This window comes from Apteryx rowi, unplaced genomic scaffold, assembly GCF_003343035.1.
Source record: "Apteryx rowi isolate R43461 unplaced genomic scaffold, aptRow1 scaffold_368, whole genome shotgun sequence".
NCBI lineage: Eukaryota > Metazoa > Chordata > Aves > Apterygiformes > Apterygidae > Apteryx > Apteryx rowi.
The window spans coordinates 782,936-802,322 of NW_020450174.1; the positions used below are offsets into that span (position 1 = coordinate 782,936).

General features: G+C 37.8%; 1 protein-coding gene across 1 annotated transcript in view; it reads left to right on the plus strand.

Annotated features, from left to right (window-relative positions):
* The window catches only part of GALNT2 (polypeptide N-acetylgalactosaminyltransferase 2), a 51,965-nt gene that overhangs the window by 13,640 nt on the left and 18,938 nt on the right, over positions 1-19,387 (plus strand). The window contains exons 4-10 of the mRNA XM_026073389.1: positions 510-608; positions 1,199-1,266; positions 2,223-2,288; positions 6,410-6,531; positions 12,650-12,737; positions 16,545-16,632; positions 17,740-17,843. Coding sequence (XP_025929174.1) covers positions 510-608; positions 1,199-1,266; positions 2,223-2,288; positions 6,410-6,531; positions 12,650-12,737; positions 16,545-16,632; positions 17,740-17,843 — 635 coding nt within the window. The remainder of the gene's footprint in view (positions 1-509; positions 609-1,198; positions 1,267-2,222; positions 2,289-6,409; positions 6,532-12,649; positions 12,738-16,544; positions 16,633-17,739; positions 17,844-19,387) is intronic.

Here is a 19,387-nt window from a genome sequence, read left to right on the forward strand (position 1 = left end):
TAAAATCTTAAACAGTTTTCTGTGTTTGTGAGAAGTTGTTTCTATGAGCAAGACCAGGATGCTACAGTAGCTTTAAAAATAGAAGGGAGAAGCAGACATATGCCATTCTAAAGAAGAAGCTTGAGGCAGCCTGTGAACCCTTACTTCTTATTAAAGTGTGCTCATTTACTTAGACTTAGTAAACGGCTTTACTGTAAAACAAGTGCTCTGATTTCATACGGAATTGCATGAAAGGTGTTTACAGTGCACTGCAGTGATCATAGTCCTGGGACTTCGCTGAAGCTACCCATGTCTGGCACTGACTTCTTAAGTCTATTGTGCACCAAGGCAACTACCAAAACTGACAGGGGAGATGATTCTGGCCTCATGTGAGGCCAAGACACCTCAGGCTTTCCAGGCAGATGTAGGGTGTGCACTAATTTAATAGATAACTGGCTTCACGGTGAAGGTTGTCTGCCAAGACTGGGGTGTAAATATTATGTTTAAATAACAGGGTGTTTTTCTTTTAGGTGTCAACGGAAACAATGGCGGATAGATTTGCCAGCTACTAGTGTGGTGATCACCTTTCACAATGAGGCAAGATCTGCTTTACTTCGAACTGTCGTCAGGTATGCCTAAGGGTTTGCCCTAAAGGCCATTCGTTTGTGTCAGATAATAGCTTATGGCAAGGGAGAGAAGTAACAGTCCATAAAGCTTTTCTGCACCATTTACAGAGGGAAAGCTTAGTCTTAATTTCATTGGTGCCTCCAGTTCTTATATTCTCAAATTGCAATGTTCAAAAAAAACAAAATCCGCCTTCCACTTGGCTGCAAATGCATGAAAAAGTATGGAACCAGTTACCATAAGATGTCTGGAGGCTGAGAGTATAAATGGTTTCAAGATGAGAATCGAAAAACTCATGGAAGATGGATTCTTAGTGGCTCTTAAACTTAAAGGTCTCCGTAAAACTTCTGTTTTACAAGTTTTCTAATCTACTGATTTCTGGAGGCTGGAAGGGAATTCTGTGGAGGTGGGGAATAATTTAAACGTGTACCTCTTTTCACATACTACTTCCTTCAGAATAAAGCAGTAGCTGTTGTTGAAGATATACTGGGCTAGATCGAACTGTGGCTTAACAAAACATAGCTGTTCTTATGACATTGCTATGGAAAATGAACACTACTTAGTAGTGAATTCCTCTTGTGTTTGCTCGTTTCAGTGTCCTTAAAAAAAGCCCATCGCATCTTATTAAGGAAATCATACTGGTGGATGACTACAGTAACGATCGTAAGTACTTTTATAGGGCCCAAATGTATGTGTGGTTGGGGGTTTTTTTCCTCTTTTTTGTTCCTCTTTTTTTTTTACCCCCACCCCCCCGCCCTGTTAAGAATTTCTGTAGACACTAATAGGTGACTCAGTGGAGAAGTGGTCACATGAATTGGAGTTTGGAACTGAGCTAGAATCTGGTCTTATTTCTTCTGTATTTGTCATTATGGAAATGTGAAGAGTTGTGATAAATACTTGGAGTATATTCTGTTAGTTACTACTAGCTGCAGAAGCAGAGCATAAAGTGAGAGCAGCCTTTCCATAGTATGCTCTCTGATGTAAAAATAAATAAACTCCTAATACTCGTACCAAATATTTTGTAGCACTGCTTGAATGACTACTGATCTCTGTCTACCTTTTGAAAAATTCTGACTGAAACTAAAATAAATCAAGGGTGTGGTGGGTTTTTTTGTTTTTTGTTTTTTTAATAGTACTGTGCTACTCTTTTACTTAATTTGAACAGCTGAAATGGACCTGAGTATCAGTTTTTCTAAGAAGTTAATGTCTACATTTTCATTGCTGTTTATAGTGAGATTGGGATATGTTTAAGCCTTAATGTCAGTAGAGCACAAGCCTTTGTCATTCAAAGAAAACAGTTGTTTATGGTTAAATCCCATAGAAGCTTTTTTACACAATGTAGTAGCAGTCTAAAGTAAGCATAGAGAATAAGCTTAAATAAAAATATTTCAAGAGTGTAGAAGTAGCTTTAAATAATATGAGGGTAATAATTTCTTAGTATATTAACTTTTTTCTTTATTTATGGTGAGACAAGAAGGCATTTTTTAAGCATCTTTTAATTAAATTATTTACAACCATAAACATTTTCCCTATTTTTTTTCCTGTGTTGAAGACAGCCACTCTTATGCTATACAGTGTTGGATATCAAACTGGGTCTCAAAGTTTGATTTTTCTTTTAGCTGAGGATGGTGCTCTCTTGGGAAAAATTGAAAAAGTGCGGGTTCTTCGAAATGATCGCCGAGAAGGTAGGCTTAATTTGGGGGAAGGAAGGTACAAATTCCACTGTGCTATCCTATCTATTGAACTTGATTAATTCTTTTAAATGAACATTGTGTTACTCACAGAGGGGTTTTTCACTTTAGAAATCAGCTTACTAGTAGAATGGAATAAAAGTAATACATATCTGCAAATAAAACAGTTATGTTGATTAATTTATGTTTATTGCTTGTTCAGTTGTACATTGCTGGCTGTCACAGTGAAACCAACTTGAGAAAATCCCTCTCACGTTCAGTCACTCCATTCTCTTGCTGTACTTTGCTGTGAATCCTCAGTTATGCTACTCCAATTGTATGTAGGTTATCACTGTAAACAAGTGTCATATGATCCAACTGAAAAATAACCCCCCCCCTTTTTTTTTTACGCTACCCTTAGTAGGGATAACTAATGATGCAGTCGATGGATAGCGCAGCAAACAGTTTGGCAGACTTGACAGGGTTTGAGCAGCTAGGGGGGCAGGAATCAAGTATTCCAGTTCTGCTGAAGCCAGGGTATCATGTAATAAACTTGTCTTACACTTCTCTTTGTCTTTTTTGCTTTGCAAACTACTGTTTCATGTCTCTGAGCCCTTCAGTCAGCAGCTTCCTGACCACAGAGCTTAGTGTATTAGGTATACACAACTGTTGTTTTACAGCTGTTTGAAATAACTGAGTGCTGACAGTTGAAATAGCTGACTGAATTAGCAGATATGTGCTTATTTATTTTTATAGGCACTCTTATCTTCTTGACTGCCAGACTGGTTTTGGGAACAGCTAGAAACATTAGATTGTCAAAAACTGGAAATAACATGCACAAAACCTTTGCTGTCCCATAATTAAGGTTATTATGTACTGATGGGTGCTTAGTGCTTGAATATTTTGTTTGGAATATACTTGTGAACAAAGGCTTGTTGGAAAAGCAGGCCTTTTCTGACTTGCCTTGGCTGGGGGTTCTGAGTAAGTTGATGTCATTTTACTGATCAAACCAGCACTTAAGGGCTGAGATAATAGTAATGGAAAAACTGACTGAAGTAAAACTTCTTTTTTGGTAACCGTAAGTATTAACTCTTGACTATACTGTGTGTATGAATAGGTGAACTGAATTTTCATTCATACTTAAAGATATGCGTCAGTATATCTGAAAATGTAGTATGACTTGACATCTCTTCCTGTGTCAGAAAAGAACAATAGCTTGTAAATTGAAGGCATAGTATTAGCTTACTTGGTGGTTTTGTGAGATTAAGATAAAATTATTACCCATTGGACCTACCATTCTGTTTATAAAGTTTTGCCTAAATATATGCAACCAGGTGATAACTTTAAAACAGAAATATTTTAAGGCTTCATTTTGATTGGTGGCTTGTTATGCTTGAGTTTACATTCACTTTACTTCTTGTTTTCAAGCGTAGGCTGATGCTGATATCTTACAAACACATACAAATGAAAATTTAAGAGAATCAGTAAAATGAAACAGTGCATAAGACACTAAATGTAGCAAGTTAATATGAGCAACAGAGGAAATAAAGGCAAGTGCAGGGTCCTGCACCTAGGGAGGAATAACCCCATGCACCAGGACAGGTTGGGGGTTGACCTGCTGGAAAGCAGCTCTGCGGAGAAGGACCTGGGAGTGCTGGTGGACACCAAGTTGACCATGAGGCAGCACTGTGCCCTTGTGGCCAAGAAGGCCAATGGTATCCTGGGGTGCATCAGGAAGAGTGTTGCCAGCAGGTCGAGGGAGGTGATTCTCCCCCTCTACTCAGCCCTGGTGAGGCCACATCTGGAGTACTGCGTCCAGTTCTGGGCTCCCCAGTACAAGAGGGATGTGGCACTACTGGAGCAAGTCCAGCGAAGGGCTACAAAGATGATTAGGGGACTGGAGCATCTCTCTTATGAGGAAAGACTGAGAGAGCTGGGCCTGTTTAGCCTGGAGAAGAGAAGGCTGAGAGGAGATCTTATCAAYGYGTACAARTATCTGAAGGGAGGGTGTCGAGAGGATGGGACCAGACTCTTTTCAGTGGTGCCGAGTGACAGGACACGAGGCAACGGGCACAAACTGAAACACAGACACTTCCATCTGAACATGAGGAAAAACTTCTTCGCTATTAGGGTGACAGAGCACTGGAACAGGTTGCCCCAAGAGGTTGTGGAGTCTCCTTCTCTGGAGATATTCAAAAGCTGCCTGGACGCAATCCTGTGCAACATGCTCTAGGTGACCCTGCTTGAGCAGGGGGGTTGGACTAGATGATCTCCAGAGGTTCCTTCCAACCTCAACCATTCTGTGATTCTGTGAAAGCAGTGTGTTTTAAAATAAAAATTAAAATAAATGGAAGACTACTGTGGTGGGGAGCTAAGACATCAATGACTGCCTTGCTTTCTGAAATGTGTTAATAGCTTTTGGCATCATAACTGTAGGACCAGAGTTTGTTATGGGAAACTGAGTATTTTGGAGGATGTGGTAGCAGGTGGAATAAATGTTCAAGGGAATGTTCTGGGCTCATTCTCGTATATGGCTGAATGTGACTGCAGAGGACTTAGTGATCCAAGTGGTCATTTCCATTTCTTTGCCCAGAACTTGCAATTAAAGATTGATTGGTGTGGGTGGGTGAGTGTTATTTTTGTTTGTTTATGGAAGTAGAGCCAGACAGTAGGTTCTAGAAGAACACAAGTTATAAATAATGAATTCAGGAAAGAGCATTTGGAGAAGCAGAACAAATGTAGCTAGTGTGCTTGAGGAATGCTTTGATGTGAAAAAACTGCCCAAAACAAGTTCAAAGGTTGATAGTGGGGAGACAGTGCAAAGAGCACCAAGGTATGATTAACTGCCAGTGCGCAACAGGTAAGATACGGACACGGATGACACGGAGTATCACCAAGGCACAGAGTTATAAGTGACAAGGGCTCATGTTTGTCATAAGACATCATACAAGGACCTTGAAGTGGTTGTTTAGTTGCTGAATATCAGACTGAGCAAACAAATCTGTAGCCTTTTTCTCTTAAGCTTCTTGTATTCTGTTTGGCGGAATCATATTTTGCAGTTTTATTTGGTAACAAGGATGGAAAGAAATGGGGTTGGAAGAAACCAGATTTGGTGGGAACCAATGTAGAAAGAAAAAATCCAGTACTTCCTTGGCTTTGATCTTGACTGACAGTGAAGTCAATGAATCATGGGCAGTTGCAGAGAAAAGTAGGGAGGAAATTTGCAAAAGGATGAGAGGAAGTTGGCTATTTTCTGTACTGAAGGACATGGTTGGATGTGTGTAAATGTAGCAAGGAACCGTAAGGGTTGCTGAGGTCATTCAAGGAGCAAATATTAAAAGGGAAGGAAGGAGGGAAGGAAACAGGATGAATCTGAGGGAAACTATGTATTTGAGGGAGTTGTAGAGAAGAGGAGAACCTTCTGGCTTTACCAGAAGTTTCCTCTTAAATCTTAGCAAGGATGGTTTAAAAAAAAAAAAGAGAGAGAATTGTGAGAAACAGGAAAAAGGTTGAAAGAGAGGAATAGGCTCATGGATATGAATTAACATAGCATGGTGTCTGGAAGGAGTTGAAGGAAGAATGAACAGACTGTTCCTGATAACTTGCCCTCCCTGCCCCCCGAATAAAAAAGTTAATTGATGATATTTTCAACAGTCCTGTTGCAGCTTGATAAAAATAGGACTTTTAAATTGACCCAATAGTAATCCTTCAGTTAGGCTAGTAGAGTCAAATTGGTACTCTCTGCTGTTGTGGATATGTTTCTGGCAGAACGAAAGTATTTCTTTTCAGGACATATGGTGAACACCTTATTATAAATGACATTTGTCCTAATATAGGACCAGCTACACTTGTGTRTCATTGTTTTGGAAAAAAATGCTTAAATCTTCCAACTTATTTGGAATGAAACCCATGGACTAGGGTGCAGTAACTTAAAAGCTTGCTGGCTTTTTGTTCTGAAGTCATTTCACTGAATTGTTAACTAGCATCTGGTTCTTAGAATAGAACTTGTGTGCTTATGTCCTGACTGAGTTAGTGRTATAATCCATGGCTAGCTTATAATGTGGTAGTTTGTCTCATTACTGTTGATTGTTTTCCTCCCATAACTACTAAAACTTTCTTTTTCCTTTGTGTCTTAGGCTTGATGCGCTCCCGTGTCAGAGGGGCAGATGCAGCACAGGCAAAAGTACTGACCTTCCTGGATAGTCACTGTGAATGCAATGAGCACTGGCTGGAACCACTTTTGGAAAGAGTAGCTGAGGTTAGTAAAGAGTTCTTCTAAAGTAATTTCTTGAAGGAGTACCTTTTAAAGCAGTCTAGTACGTGCTACATTAATTTAATGCATCTTCAAGATTTTTTCCTCTGAAATGAGATGATGGAGATGTTCCTAATGTTCTGTGATTAAAACCCGCTTTTTGTTCATTTAATCCATGAACATAGGAATGTAAAATGTGAACATTTATCTTTCCAAGTAATTAAAATAGGTGCTTCTTGAATCTTTAGGGGCCTTCTCAGCAAGTGTTGGAAATATGTAAAGCAAAGCAGACTTCTCCTCGATCAATATCATGTCAATGTAATTCTATTTACCTGAATATTTATGCCTCGTTGAGATTCGTTCAGATAATGGGAGAGGGGTTGAACTGTGAAACCAAAATTCCCAAGGAAATTAATGTGGGCTGTATGTTCTCAGCTTCCACCAAAATGATGCTTAGTCTGTATCCCTGAAAAGCAACTGACAGCACTGAGAGTGCAAATACAGTGTTTTCTCCATGGGTTGGTTACACTTATTAACTTGCTCCAGAGGAACTCCAGCAAAGTGAAAAGTGAATCAAGTGCAGCTTCAGAAAGCACTTTGGAACACTCAAGACAAGAAAATTGTTTTTTCTTGTGTTCTTTTTCCAGTAAATTTCCCATTTTAATTTAACTTAATTTAGACTTGAAAGGATTTCTTTTGAAATTTCTTTTCTTTTTTGGTTTTGCTAAGCTACTCCTATCTTGTTAATGTCCAGTTCCTCCCTTATCCTCTACACACTTTCCTTTGCATATCCTCAAAAAAAGGCCATATCCTCAATATACCAACAGAGCAGCTACCAGGTGTGACTGGTTTTGCTTCTTCTGTTTGGTTCTGTGATATTTCACTGTGTGTTCCAGAAATACTGCAAATAGTCAGACACACCAGCAGCTAAAGTCCTGTTTTGGAAGAGAAATAACTTCAGTTGACTCAAACCCTGGACACTATTAAGGTGCCTAGAACCTACAAAGGACTTAGAGTATGATTTCTTTGTATTTTTCTGCCTGTTTAAAATGTTGTAGCTTCGGAAGGGTTGAGGGAGTTTCTGTATAATTTAACCAGGAAAACAGACTTGAAATCATTTTATTTTGTATATTTATCTCAGAAGAAAGTGGAGAATGCTTTCTCCTAAACCACTAGCTGGGTCTAGGGTGTGGGAACTGTTTTCAAGTCTATTTCTGTAAATGGTTTGAGGTATCTGCCTACTTGAAAAACTGAAAAAGAATGGTAGTTTGGTGGTCAATACAACCCTTTTAGTAGGACAGATTTTTCCCTTTATTCTTTCTCTGCTCTAGTTCCCGCCCCCCCCAGACATACTCATTTAGTTTTCTAAAAAACAACATGGAATCTGAAAAACATTTTACCTTTTCATCATAACAGAATATAAAACCTTTTGTTAAATTGCTGAGAGGTTGATGAAGATCCAGCATTGCATGTGGTGTACTTGGTGGGAGAATCCTTGTTTGTGTTTTGCATTGTGCAGCAGCTACTTCTAGCAGCACAGAAGCGGTGAAACCCTTCAAAAGTTGCTCCTCACAACTGTCACCCTGCTACACACTAATCACATGTGTGCCATTGAATAGTTTTCAGCTGTATGAATACAGTTTTGTACTCTTAGAAGCTTTACATACTGTTAAATAACTGTGGAATTCCAGTTTACTTTCGGATAGAAATAAAAATGGTATTTTTGCCATTTTTTGGAAAGGAAAGATTCCCAGCCAGACAGGTATGGGGTTTGATAAAGGAGCTTCTAAACTTTCTGCTTGCTCAAGTGATTAGGGCCTGTATATTGTTTATATGTAGTATATGACAGTTCTTTGTTATTTTATTTAAATGAATTGATTTTGCTCACAGTGCAGACTGTATGTAATTTGAGGTTAATTGGAAGCATTTTCTTGATGGTTTCGGTGGCAAGAGGCTGAATATACATAAACTCACTTCCTCTCTGGACTCAGTCGTAACTACTTCAGGTCAGGGCTACTACAAGAAGCGCAGTATTTTCTGATGCTCTTCCTGCATCTGTTCTGTATTTGGTGGAAACTTTTCTAAGTTCCAGAATTACCCACTTGGCATGGAGTTTTGGGGACTTGCTTGTGTGATTTCCTGTGTGGTTAAAAAAAGTCATATCTTCTAGAAACACAATCTGAATGGAGTCAGTTCTACAATATAATACTGGATGTGCTGTAACCATACTTTAGAAAGCTGTGTCTTAGACCTCTCACTTGTGTTAGGAGCACCTGAGGCATCAAGATTCTCTTCAGTTGAAGGATGATCCACAGTTTTCTTCTTTAGGATGATTCCCTAGTTAGTGTTTATTGACCATGCTTCCTTAGCATTCCTAGAAGGGTTTGGCAGTGCCAGGGACTTCTCCTCAGCAATTTGAGGAAAAAGCTTAAAGCAGCAAAAACATGCATTAAAAAGTGCTTATTTCAGAGTTCAGAACGTAGTGATACCTGTGTAAACTGGAGTTGGTATGCCTGCTCCCTCCTGCAGAATGGTTGTTTGTCTAATTCTCTAGGGCTGCCTTTTATACCCTCCAAAGATATTCTTAATTTGGGTTGGTTAGGGCTGATTAAACCAGGAATCAGCAGATTTTAACCCTTTGCACCACCACCCCCCCCACTGTCAACATAATAATCAGAAGTACAGAGTCATGAAAATATTGGTAACTCCTAGCTATTTCCTGGAAGCTTTTTCTATTTGGCATTTTCCATTTCCTATTTCTAATCACTTTGATGCATCTTCTAATTTTAATTTTTCTTGTATTGTATGGGTGGAGCATGCCTCGTGCAGAATTTAACTGCCTACCTGTTTTCACAGCATAGCTGTAACTCTTGTATCACTTTTGGAAGATATGTTTAAACAAAGAAGATTTTAAGTAGAAGAAAGGACTAAGATTAAGGAATGAGATATGCATTTCTCTTTCTGTATTTGTGTCACTTTGACCTTGAACGAGTCACTTTTAGTTGGCACAGTACTCAAAGGAAAATATTCATATTTTCTCTTGAGCATTGTGAAGCTTAATCTTTGAAGTGCCTAGAGATTTTTGGGGATTGTAGGAAAAAGCAGTGTATGGAATCTTGAGGATAATTCTGATAGTTTATGAGAATAATATATAATAGTAGTCTAACACTCTAGAGCCTATGTAACCTCCTTACTGAATATTAAAATGAAATAGTATGCTACAAATTTCCAGGCACCAGATGCTTGCAGTATTCGCAGACTATTCCTCTCCACTATCTTCACCAGGAAGCACATGGTTTTTCAATTATGTGTTCTCTTATAAATTACGACCTAAAACCTTCAGAATAAAGCAGGAGACTACAAAAGCAAGAATACCTTTCTGCTTGTGTTTTAGTTTCCAAAATGCACATCAGCTTTCTATTGTCATAACACTATAAGTAAATAATTATGTTACATTAGGGCAATTTAAAAGGAGCAGTTGCTTTTTTAGTATTTTCAATGAATGGTTTTGAAACACCTGTACAGCAGAGACTGCATGCTGTTTTTAACATTCTGTCTGCATTAACTACTTTTAATAGAGCTCTGCAATGCATCAGCTTAATACGCTTTACCTGCTTTGCTGAACAAATCTGTGGTTTGAAATCAAGGAAGAAACTGCATGTTTCTAAGCCAAGAAAGTGTGGGTTGCGCATGGAACTGAATGGTCACAACCTGGGTATTTGTGTATCAGAGAAATAACTGTAAGTGCTCCAAATAGTCTGTTAAGCATAGCAAGTGTTGCTACTGTGATGGTGCATTGATACCGGTAGAACTAATCAGAACTAGCAGTGGCCTGGGGAAGTCTCAAACAGGGAGAGACAGAATATGCTGCCTGTTTGCTGGGCATTGTATGTAGTGGAGATAAGCTGAAGTCTGACTGAAGCTCTGCCTAATGTGACAGCTGGCAGCTTGAGCAGCTTTTGCCACCAGGTTTAGCTGTGCCAAGTAGAACCATTTGAGGAAATGCAGATTATTGCCAGAAAAGGTTCTTGGGATAACCCAGAAGGAAAGAACTAGAACTTTTTTGAGGAAAGAACTAGAAAAAAAAGTTGTTTCACTTCTATGTCACTTGTTGATGGGTGTATTATGAATTACTGGATAGGCTGGGTATCTCCTGTCTCATAAATAAAGGAGTTTCTTAATTCTGTCACTGTATTTAGAAATGTTCTGTATAAAATAAAGTCATGGGTGCACCTGAACTGCTTTTTAAGGAGGACACTTAAACATAGACACAGTGCTTTGCAGTTAAGCTTTAGTAAATCATAATTGCCTCCCAAGTAAACCACTGTCAGTAAAGCCATGGGCCTGCCATTATGCACATTTAGACTTGAGGCTATGGCTAGCAGAAGCGTGAACTAAAGATGTGATTGATAGGGAAACAGGACAGTGGTTTGTTTGTTTGTTTGTTTTTGCCTGTCCCTATGTTTCTCTAGTTTGCTTTAGAGCAAGCAATACCTAGTAGAGGGCCTGATTAGGTGTTGCATGCTGCATTATATTGTATCCCTTATAGAGACATATACTTGCTCCATATGGTATAGCTGAAATGATACTTAGAAGGAATGTAGAAATCAATAAGGAGTAGACTGAGTTTTTAGCTGAAGACACAACTAGGAATCTCCTTTTGCCTAATACAAAAGTTAGTGACCTTTTTCTCACTTATGCAAAATGACCTAGCATGTGTGAAATACCTATTTTGAGCATGCTAAAGTCAACATTAATTTAGCAGTTAAGATTCAATAAATGAAAACAAGCACTTTTAATGTCCTAATTGGACCAACCTAAAGCATTTTGACTAAAGAAGTAGCTTTTAAGTCTCTTGTTGTGAGCTTAAACTACTCTCATACCAGTTTGGTACCAATCCCTTCTGTGTAGTACTGATTAGCAAGGGAGGTAGATTGCTGAACCACTGTCTAGACTATATGTGCTGTTGTTTGAAGACTTATTTCATAAATAAGTTCTTAAAATGACAAGATTTAGGCTGGCAATTTTTTTAAACCATGAGAACTATTTCTCTGTAAGTTATCAAAAAATTTCCTGTTTATTAACACATTCTTTATATTCACAGAATTGATGGTATACTATTCTGAAGTTATTTATGCTCTCTGAATCATGTGATCTTGGAGCTCAAAGTTCTGTGAAACTTATTTTGCACTCTAGTAAGGTTTTGTCAGTGTTCGATCAAACTGCCAGCGTTTGAATCAAACCACTATGCTTCAATATAAAAATGAAACTCTCTTTTTGAAGTATTTCATGGAGAGAAAATGGACTGGCCTAACCATATTGCATTTGTAATATCATGAGATGAGTCATCTTTTTTTTTTTTTTTTTTTTAATACTGATGCTTTGAGATCCTAATGGATGTATGTGGAATTGCTGGATTTTTTTTTCTGTTAAAATTATTCTGACAAACATATCAGCTTGTGTAATTAACATACTGCTCAGAGTTGTGTACAATACCATGTTCAGACAGATAAATGTGGTATCTGTACCACTGGAATCTTGGCAGCCGGAGATTAATAGCATTCATTAGTTTAAGAGCTTTTTTGTTTTGTTTTTTTAGGTTCTCTATTTAAATATCTGATTGTGGAGCGTGATTTGTCTAGTGTGGAATGGATTAGCTTTAACCTAACACTGTGCTGATTGTAGAAGGGCCTAAATGTTCCTTAAAAGTTGAAGACTGCAGTGCACTGAGTGACTAGAGATTTGCTGTGAAAATAAAAACTGCCTACCTACTACTTTTCTTTGGGCCAGTTTTAAAAGTTAGAACAGAAGTGCTGCTTGCTTAACTGCCTTTTGAAGTACAAGTTTGCTCTTTCCTTCAAGAGCAACTCACAAGAGGGATTACTTATAGAAAAGTAGTCTAGAATAGAAATAGGCTTCCCAGCTAGATGATGTTGCTTCTGCTTTCTGAAGCAACGGTGAACAATTCTCTCTGGGTGGCTCTTTAGGGCCATAAGTGAAAAAGAGGAGAAGTTGGGGGAGAAGTGTTAATGAAATCCTGCTGAATTGTTCAACATCTCATCCTGCCTGAATCTTTATATATTGATTTCATTATTTCAATATTACTTTCTAATATTTATTTTAGGACAAGACCAGAGTTGTGTCTCCTATTATTGATGTAATTAATATGGACAACTTCCAGTACGTGGGGGCGTCAGCTGATTTAAAAGGCGGTATGTACCTGTACTGGAATACAAATAAAAAGAAAGCATCAAGCAATCACTGCAGTTGTGGAATGGGCAGTTAACATGCTGTTCTTCCCTTTCACATATCTAGTTGACATTCTAATGACCAGTTCTTTCTAGGTTTGGATTTGAAATTGGCCTTATTTTCCTCTACTTTAAAACAGTTTCTCTTTATTAGACTAACTCATAGAAATTTATGCTGCCCTTTACCAATGTGCAAGACTTGCACCAATGTTTGTAGGATTGTTTATGTGTCAGAAGCAGCTTGTGGCTGAGCTTATCATTCGCTTTTTAGATAAGTCTTAATTAGTCTCTAGTTTAGAAGCCCATCAGCAATGCAGTGCCTATGAGGTTTTTTTAAGATGCCAGTTTGCTTAAAAAAAAAAAAAAAAAAAAACTCTTTTAAATAAGCAGAAAGCCTTGGAGTGTTTAAAAATGTTTTGTCAGTCATGATCTCTAATCATGGGTAGAGTAAAATGTGACCTTGAAAAATCTGTAGTGGCTATATTATTACCATTACAAAATTTTTCTCTTAAATTCTGTTTAAAAGTGCTACAGTTTTACTGTGTTTAGTTAGTGTAAACTGTTGACAGTAAAAACAGCAAACAGTAAAAAGCTCTGTGCAATGCCCCCCATCACCACCTTCAAAAACTTCCCCTTCCACCTCTTTCCATCTCCCAAAAGGGGAGTGGGGGCCCCAAACCAGAGCCCAAATGCTAAAACTCCTACTCGTGGCAAGTATGTTACCGTTTTGTTTTCACTGTCAGCAGGAATCTGGCGTTTAAAACAGCTCTCTGCCTCCCAACCCTAAATATCTTTAAGTAATTGTTCCCATAACTCTGGAAACTGAACTGTCTGTGTAACAGATACAAGATGAGGGAACAGTATTAAATAATTTCTATACTGTACTGCAGTGTTTCAGCTCTTTCTGGATGGGCTGTCTTGAGTGAGGAATGAATTTCAAGACATTTAAGCCCATTTGGTCCTTGACATACCAGTCCTTAACTGGCTACCAAATGTTCATCCCAGTTTACTGGAATGAATGTATATTCACATAATATTCCATATGTTTCAAATTCCAGTCAGTGTTCTGGAGGTGAGAGGTTCTCTAACCTTTTAATTAATGCTCTGAAATCAGTAATTACCTAAACCGAAATATTTCATTCGTTAATATATATATATAACACCTACAGTGAAAGCATTTACAATATGCTAATATATAATTCCATGTTATTATCTGTGTGCCAGCTTTATTAAATCCTGAAGGTCTTCATCCAGTCTATTCATTATACTGCAAGTCCTGGAAATCTCTGTGCCATTATGTGGCTTCTGCTATTCTCTGCAGTATGAGGAGCAATTCTTTCACTGAAACTTTAGATTGGTTCTTGTGGGGTTCATACCCTGTAATTCTTCCCAACCAGAGTGGGAGAAGGTAGAGAGATTGTTTCACTTGTTACTGCTTTTTATGCTTCATCTACTGAGCTATGTTTCCCAAATTTCTTTACTCTTTAGTGCTCTTCCTTCCTTCCCCCCCCATACACAATAGAAATAGACTCTTTAAAATCCATGGAGCCTTTGTACTTTTGGACTGAGGAGTGAGAAGCTGTCTCTTAACAGTAGAAATTTTGTACATACCAATGTTTAGAGCTATTTGAAGGTCTGCTGAAATGTGAATAATATACTCCCTTCCAGTTCCCAGAGGACAGATTACCCCATTAGAAGCACTACTGCATTTGGCATCATGGGACATTTTCGCTGAGGCCAAATCTAAACATGGAAATCCAGCTATGCTTTCAAGCTCAGATCAGTATCTGTGTGGCTGAAGCATGGAGAGTTGAGACAGCTGGGACAGCATTTGTGCCTGGTCTGTTTTGAAAGGACTTAATCACCCAAGATGAGCAATCTAGCAAATCTGAAAAACTTTTTTCAGGACAGCGCTGAAAAAATTCCCAAGTCTGGTCACTATTGAGTCTGTGCACTTGTGTTACAAAATTGTGGGAAAGATTGCAAAAGTTTTTCTTCTCTGAGAAGCACTTTACTGGAATAAATTGTAGTTAACTGAGATCTAATAATGTAGGATAAGCCATGTCATGGAGTTATGCTTAATAGAATTTCATATTGGGTATGCACTTGTGTTTAAAAATACTCCTTTTACGGAGTTACTGATACTATCTCACTGAGCGCAGATTTTTTTTTCCCCAGTGTCAGTGAAAATAGAGAAGGAAAACAGCTTTTACGGTAGACAGTTTGTACACTTGTTCTGAGTTTTGCAACGCTGTGCTGTGTTCCAAAAGAGACCCCTTGTGTTCACTGGAGTATATGTAACTTTATCTCTCTACCACTTGTGCTCCAGAAGAGTGTTTTTTCTAGTCTTCCCAGATGCAAGCAATTTTGCTGGGTATGTAGAATGAAATGAGGCTTTCTAATAGGATGGAAATATTGAAGCTCATTTTACTTTTCACGATGGAGGTTTTAAACTACTATCAGTTGCAGCCATTTTATCGTTTAGCTACCTGGAGTTTTTGAGTATTCCATAAAATGGAGTAATAGTGATGAAAGATTTTTAAATACTCAGATCTGTAGGAGAGAAAGTTGGCATGTGTGTTGCAAGGACTGTTCAGAATAACTTCTTTATTGTGTGATATAAATATCTTGTGGGTTAAAATGGAAATTGTTTAGTTCTTGACTATCCAAACCAATCCCTACTATGCAGACAAGCACGCAGACAAGCTGTTCATAGCGCTGTAACTGTTTAGCTTATCTTTTTCCCACTTCCCCAGAAAGTAATTGCTCTACCTCTTTAATGCTGGAGAAAGGAAACTGTTGACATCTGTGTAGCAGAAATCTGGAAATCGTTCATTACATGACCTCATAGGATCTAAATGCTTTTGCCAGCAGGCAACCTGTGTAAGGCGGATTTGCTAGCTATACATCTTTTTAAAGAGGCACATACTTAAGGGTGTAAGCCAGGTCAAAAACTGTTAAGAAAAAGTGTTTCCTTTATAGAAAGTCCACCTTATACCTGCTAAGTTTCTTGTGTAGTTGCCGAAGGGAGCTAGTTCTAAGCATTGTCGGGCAGCATGCTGCTGTAGATGGCTTGCTGGTCTTGGCTGTTCTGACTATCCTTATGTTCTTCTATGCTTAACTCACCAAAGGACCAGTCCAGCTGTCTGTGTGCGTGCACACGTGTACATATGTAAGGGGAGAAAGCTTTTTAACAGTAGGGAAGATGGATGAATTAAAATAAATGTTAATATGATAAGTTGGGAGCAACATAACCTGTTGTGATCTTTATGATAGAGAGCTCCTGCTTGTAGAGAGGAGTATGAAGAGCGCTGTAGAAAGTTTGTGCAAACAAAAATACATGAGCACTTGACAAGTTTTGAAGTGTACTTGTACAACAAGGGCTGTTGAGAGCAATTGTAATGGGTGGAAGATCTTCATATGATATTCTGTTTGACTTAAGTATATGGGATACTGGATTCACATAAGGCTTTTAATCTCTCAACCGTGTTGCTGACTTTCTTAAATTGTGTAATAGATGGCAACAACAGAAATCAAAGTTATTTCCACTTGAGATTACTTCTGTGTTGTCCTACCCAGCGTCTTTTCCCTTCATCTGGAATCTTACTCATTTGTTTTCTCCCCAGAAATTTGTATAAGTTTAAATATTTGATTTATTTCTAGTTTAAATTACAGTTCCCAGTAGAYTTCAGTCAATGTTATATTATTACAAATTGAACAATGACCTCACTTTTTTAACACGCTGCCTTCTCTGACATTTTCTTCTTGAAGGCTTCGATTGGAACCTGGTGTTCAAGTGGGATTACATGACACCAGAGCAAAGAAGAGCGCGGCAAGGAAACCCAGTTGCTCCAATTAAGTATGTCTGCACCACCACTTCTCCCCTTGAAAGATAATGCTCTAACTCTTTGAATAAAAGAAACATTGATTCATCTTCTTAGGACTCTGTAGCTGTCAAACAGCATCACTGCAAATGGAAGTGTTGGTTAGTTTATTTTATCAAGACTTAAATATGTGATAAACAGTTGGAGTGCAGCATTGCTCCAGGACATTATAAGAAGATAGCCTGCAGCACAGTTTACTACTAATTCTGTTCTGTTCTTCTGCTTGGGCATTTGACTTTCACTGTTGCGCATGTTGCCATCTCACAAACGGACTAAACCTGATACTACCAGTTTGGAAGGTCTGAATGGAAACAAAATTAGTAGAGTCCCAGTGTCCATTTTCCAGTATTAGAGTTTATAATAAGCAAAGTGTTATAAAACTCTGTCCTTCAGGAAAAGAAATTGTTTTTTTTTCTTTAAATCACCTTCCCTATTTGATATGCTTGTATTTCAGTATAAATGATACGTGCACCAAAATGTGGCAACTGTATATTTATTATTAAGCTTGACATAGATTTAAGAACAGATACGAATCCAGGACCAAATAATTTTTGACTAAATAAAGTAGAAACCGTTTTCTTCAGGTATTAAAAGGGATCTTTACTATAGCCTTCCAGAATATTGAGATGTCCCTCATTTGCTATTTGAATAGCATTATGAGAAACAAATTGAGCATTAAAAAAGAAAAGTTGGCTTTAAAGGACATTTGTCAAGGGTCAATAATCTACTTAAGTAAATGTTGTTTTGTGTTTGAAGTTGGTATGTTTTGAGGGCTAAAAATACAGCATCAGTTCTAATGTGCTCTTGGCACAAATTGCCACCCTTTATATAAGGAACTTGAGAGCCAAATGCGGATTTGGAAGCTGCTTCAGAAGCTGAATGTTGTCATAGTGCTATACATACCATAGAAATGTTGTATGATGGTATGCAGAGAAAATTTGAGAAATAATAGATGCAAAATTAGCTGCCTTCAAAAGCATTGCAAGTTTTTCTAGGAGGTATTAACTGTGAGATGCAAATAATAGTTATCTGCCAATTCATGTTTCTCTAAATATTCAACTTAACTTTTCTTGTCTGTTTAGGACACCCATGATAGCTGGAGGGTTATTTGTGATGGACAAATCCTACTTTGAAGAACTAGGGAAGTATGACATGATGATGGATGTCTGGGGTGGAGAAAACCTAGGTAGGTATATCATTTAACTTTGGATCATTTTGGAAAGAAAAAGTTGTCTTTGCCTTTGCCTTTACTGTCGTGGATTCATGGACTTCATGGTTTTGTGCAGAAAGTGTTTAAATAGGAGTTAAAACTTAAGGTCAATTATTGGCAAAACACAAAAGACTTGTTTCAAAGGGAGAATTAGAATAAGGTAAGACGCATGTTAAGGAAGTGGGTATATGTATTGTATATGAGGAAATGAAAGTATTTGTTCATTGTGCAGTTCAATTTTTTTCATGAAAGCTGGCAAGTAAAATAGAAAAATTAGAGGATGTAGATAGGAAATTATGTTCAAAAATGCAATCTTGTTTGAAAGTCTCATCATTTTCTAACAATATTGACTTAAATGCAGTAATGTTTAAATGCTGCTAATTTTTAAGGGTCTTAAGATGTTTCTGAGACTTAATCCTGTAAAGCAGAACACAGGAGTTCATGGGTTTAATCTTCTTACGCACACTTTAAGAAATCAATTAAAATGTAGTTGACTGAAGAATTATGATTTTCTTTTTTTATCATTGATTCTACTATACTGTCTGGCATGTAAGCCTAATGTTTGTTTTTATTTTGTACCCCTATTGTAGTCTCCCAAGGTAATTATGGTTGAGAAGGCATTTTTTGTTGTAATTCCTTATTTTCAGATGTTTCTGAGGGAGGGAGAGGAGGTTTAGAGAACTTGTGCTTTAACTATGTTTTCCTTTGGCCTGGTCGTTAAATTTGGCTTTAGCAGAGCTTTTTGGCTCTTTGTGTACAGTATTGCAGAAATTTTTTTTCAGCTCAGACTAGTGTACTTGTGTTAGAAGAAAGGTGTGGGGTGGACAGAACTCTGCTAACTTCTTACAACTTCCCATCTGTTGTTAGTTTAGTTTTTCAAGGTATAGGTATGTCTCAGAAGGTTTTACATAGTTTGTTTTAAAGCCAGTTATAAGGGTTTAAAACTTCCTTATTGCACACACTATCTGTAAAATCCTGAGATACTTTGAACTCCTAACAACCAGTGAGGCTTTTTTTATTTACTGAAATAATTTGTGCATTGAGCATGTGCTTGGACTGCAGTAAAACGTCTGCTGTAAACAGCACATTTCTACATGCGGAGACATGGAAACTGAATGTTTAGCACTCATGTAAGGAACTTAAATGGTGGAAGAAACCTCCTTATAGTCTAGTTTCTGACCTTCCTATGCAACACTCAAAAATCCCGTATGTATTCTGAACAAGTTATTTTCTGGGTTTCTGATTATCTCACTATTTTGACTGTACTTTGTTAAATTATATTTCTATGAATATCACAATTATTTTCATTTTTCAGAAATCCTGGAAACTCTTTAGACAAACTATTATTGCAATRCATTCAGTCTGAGAACCTCTCTGGCTACCAGAGCACTTCAAATATTTGATTAGCTGTAAGCATGTACTTGAGCAGACTCTCTGAATTCTCTTTCTGAGAACTTTGCAGCTGCTTTCATGCTTTGATAATCAAGGCCTTGATAGGACAGGGCACAAGTAACAGCTAC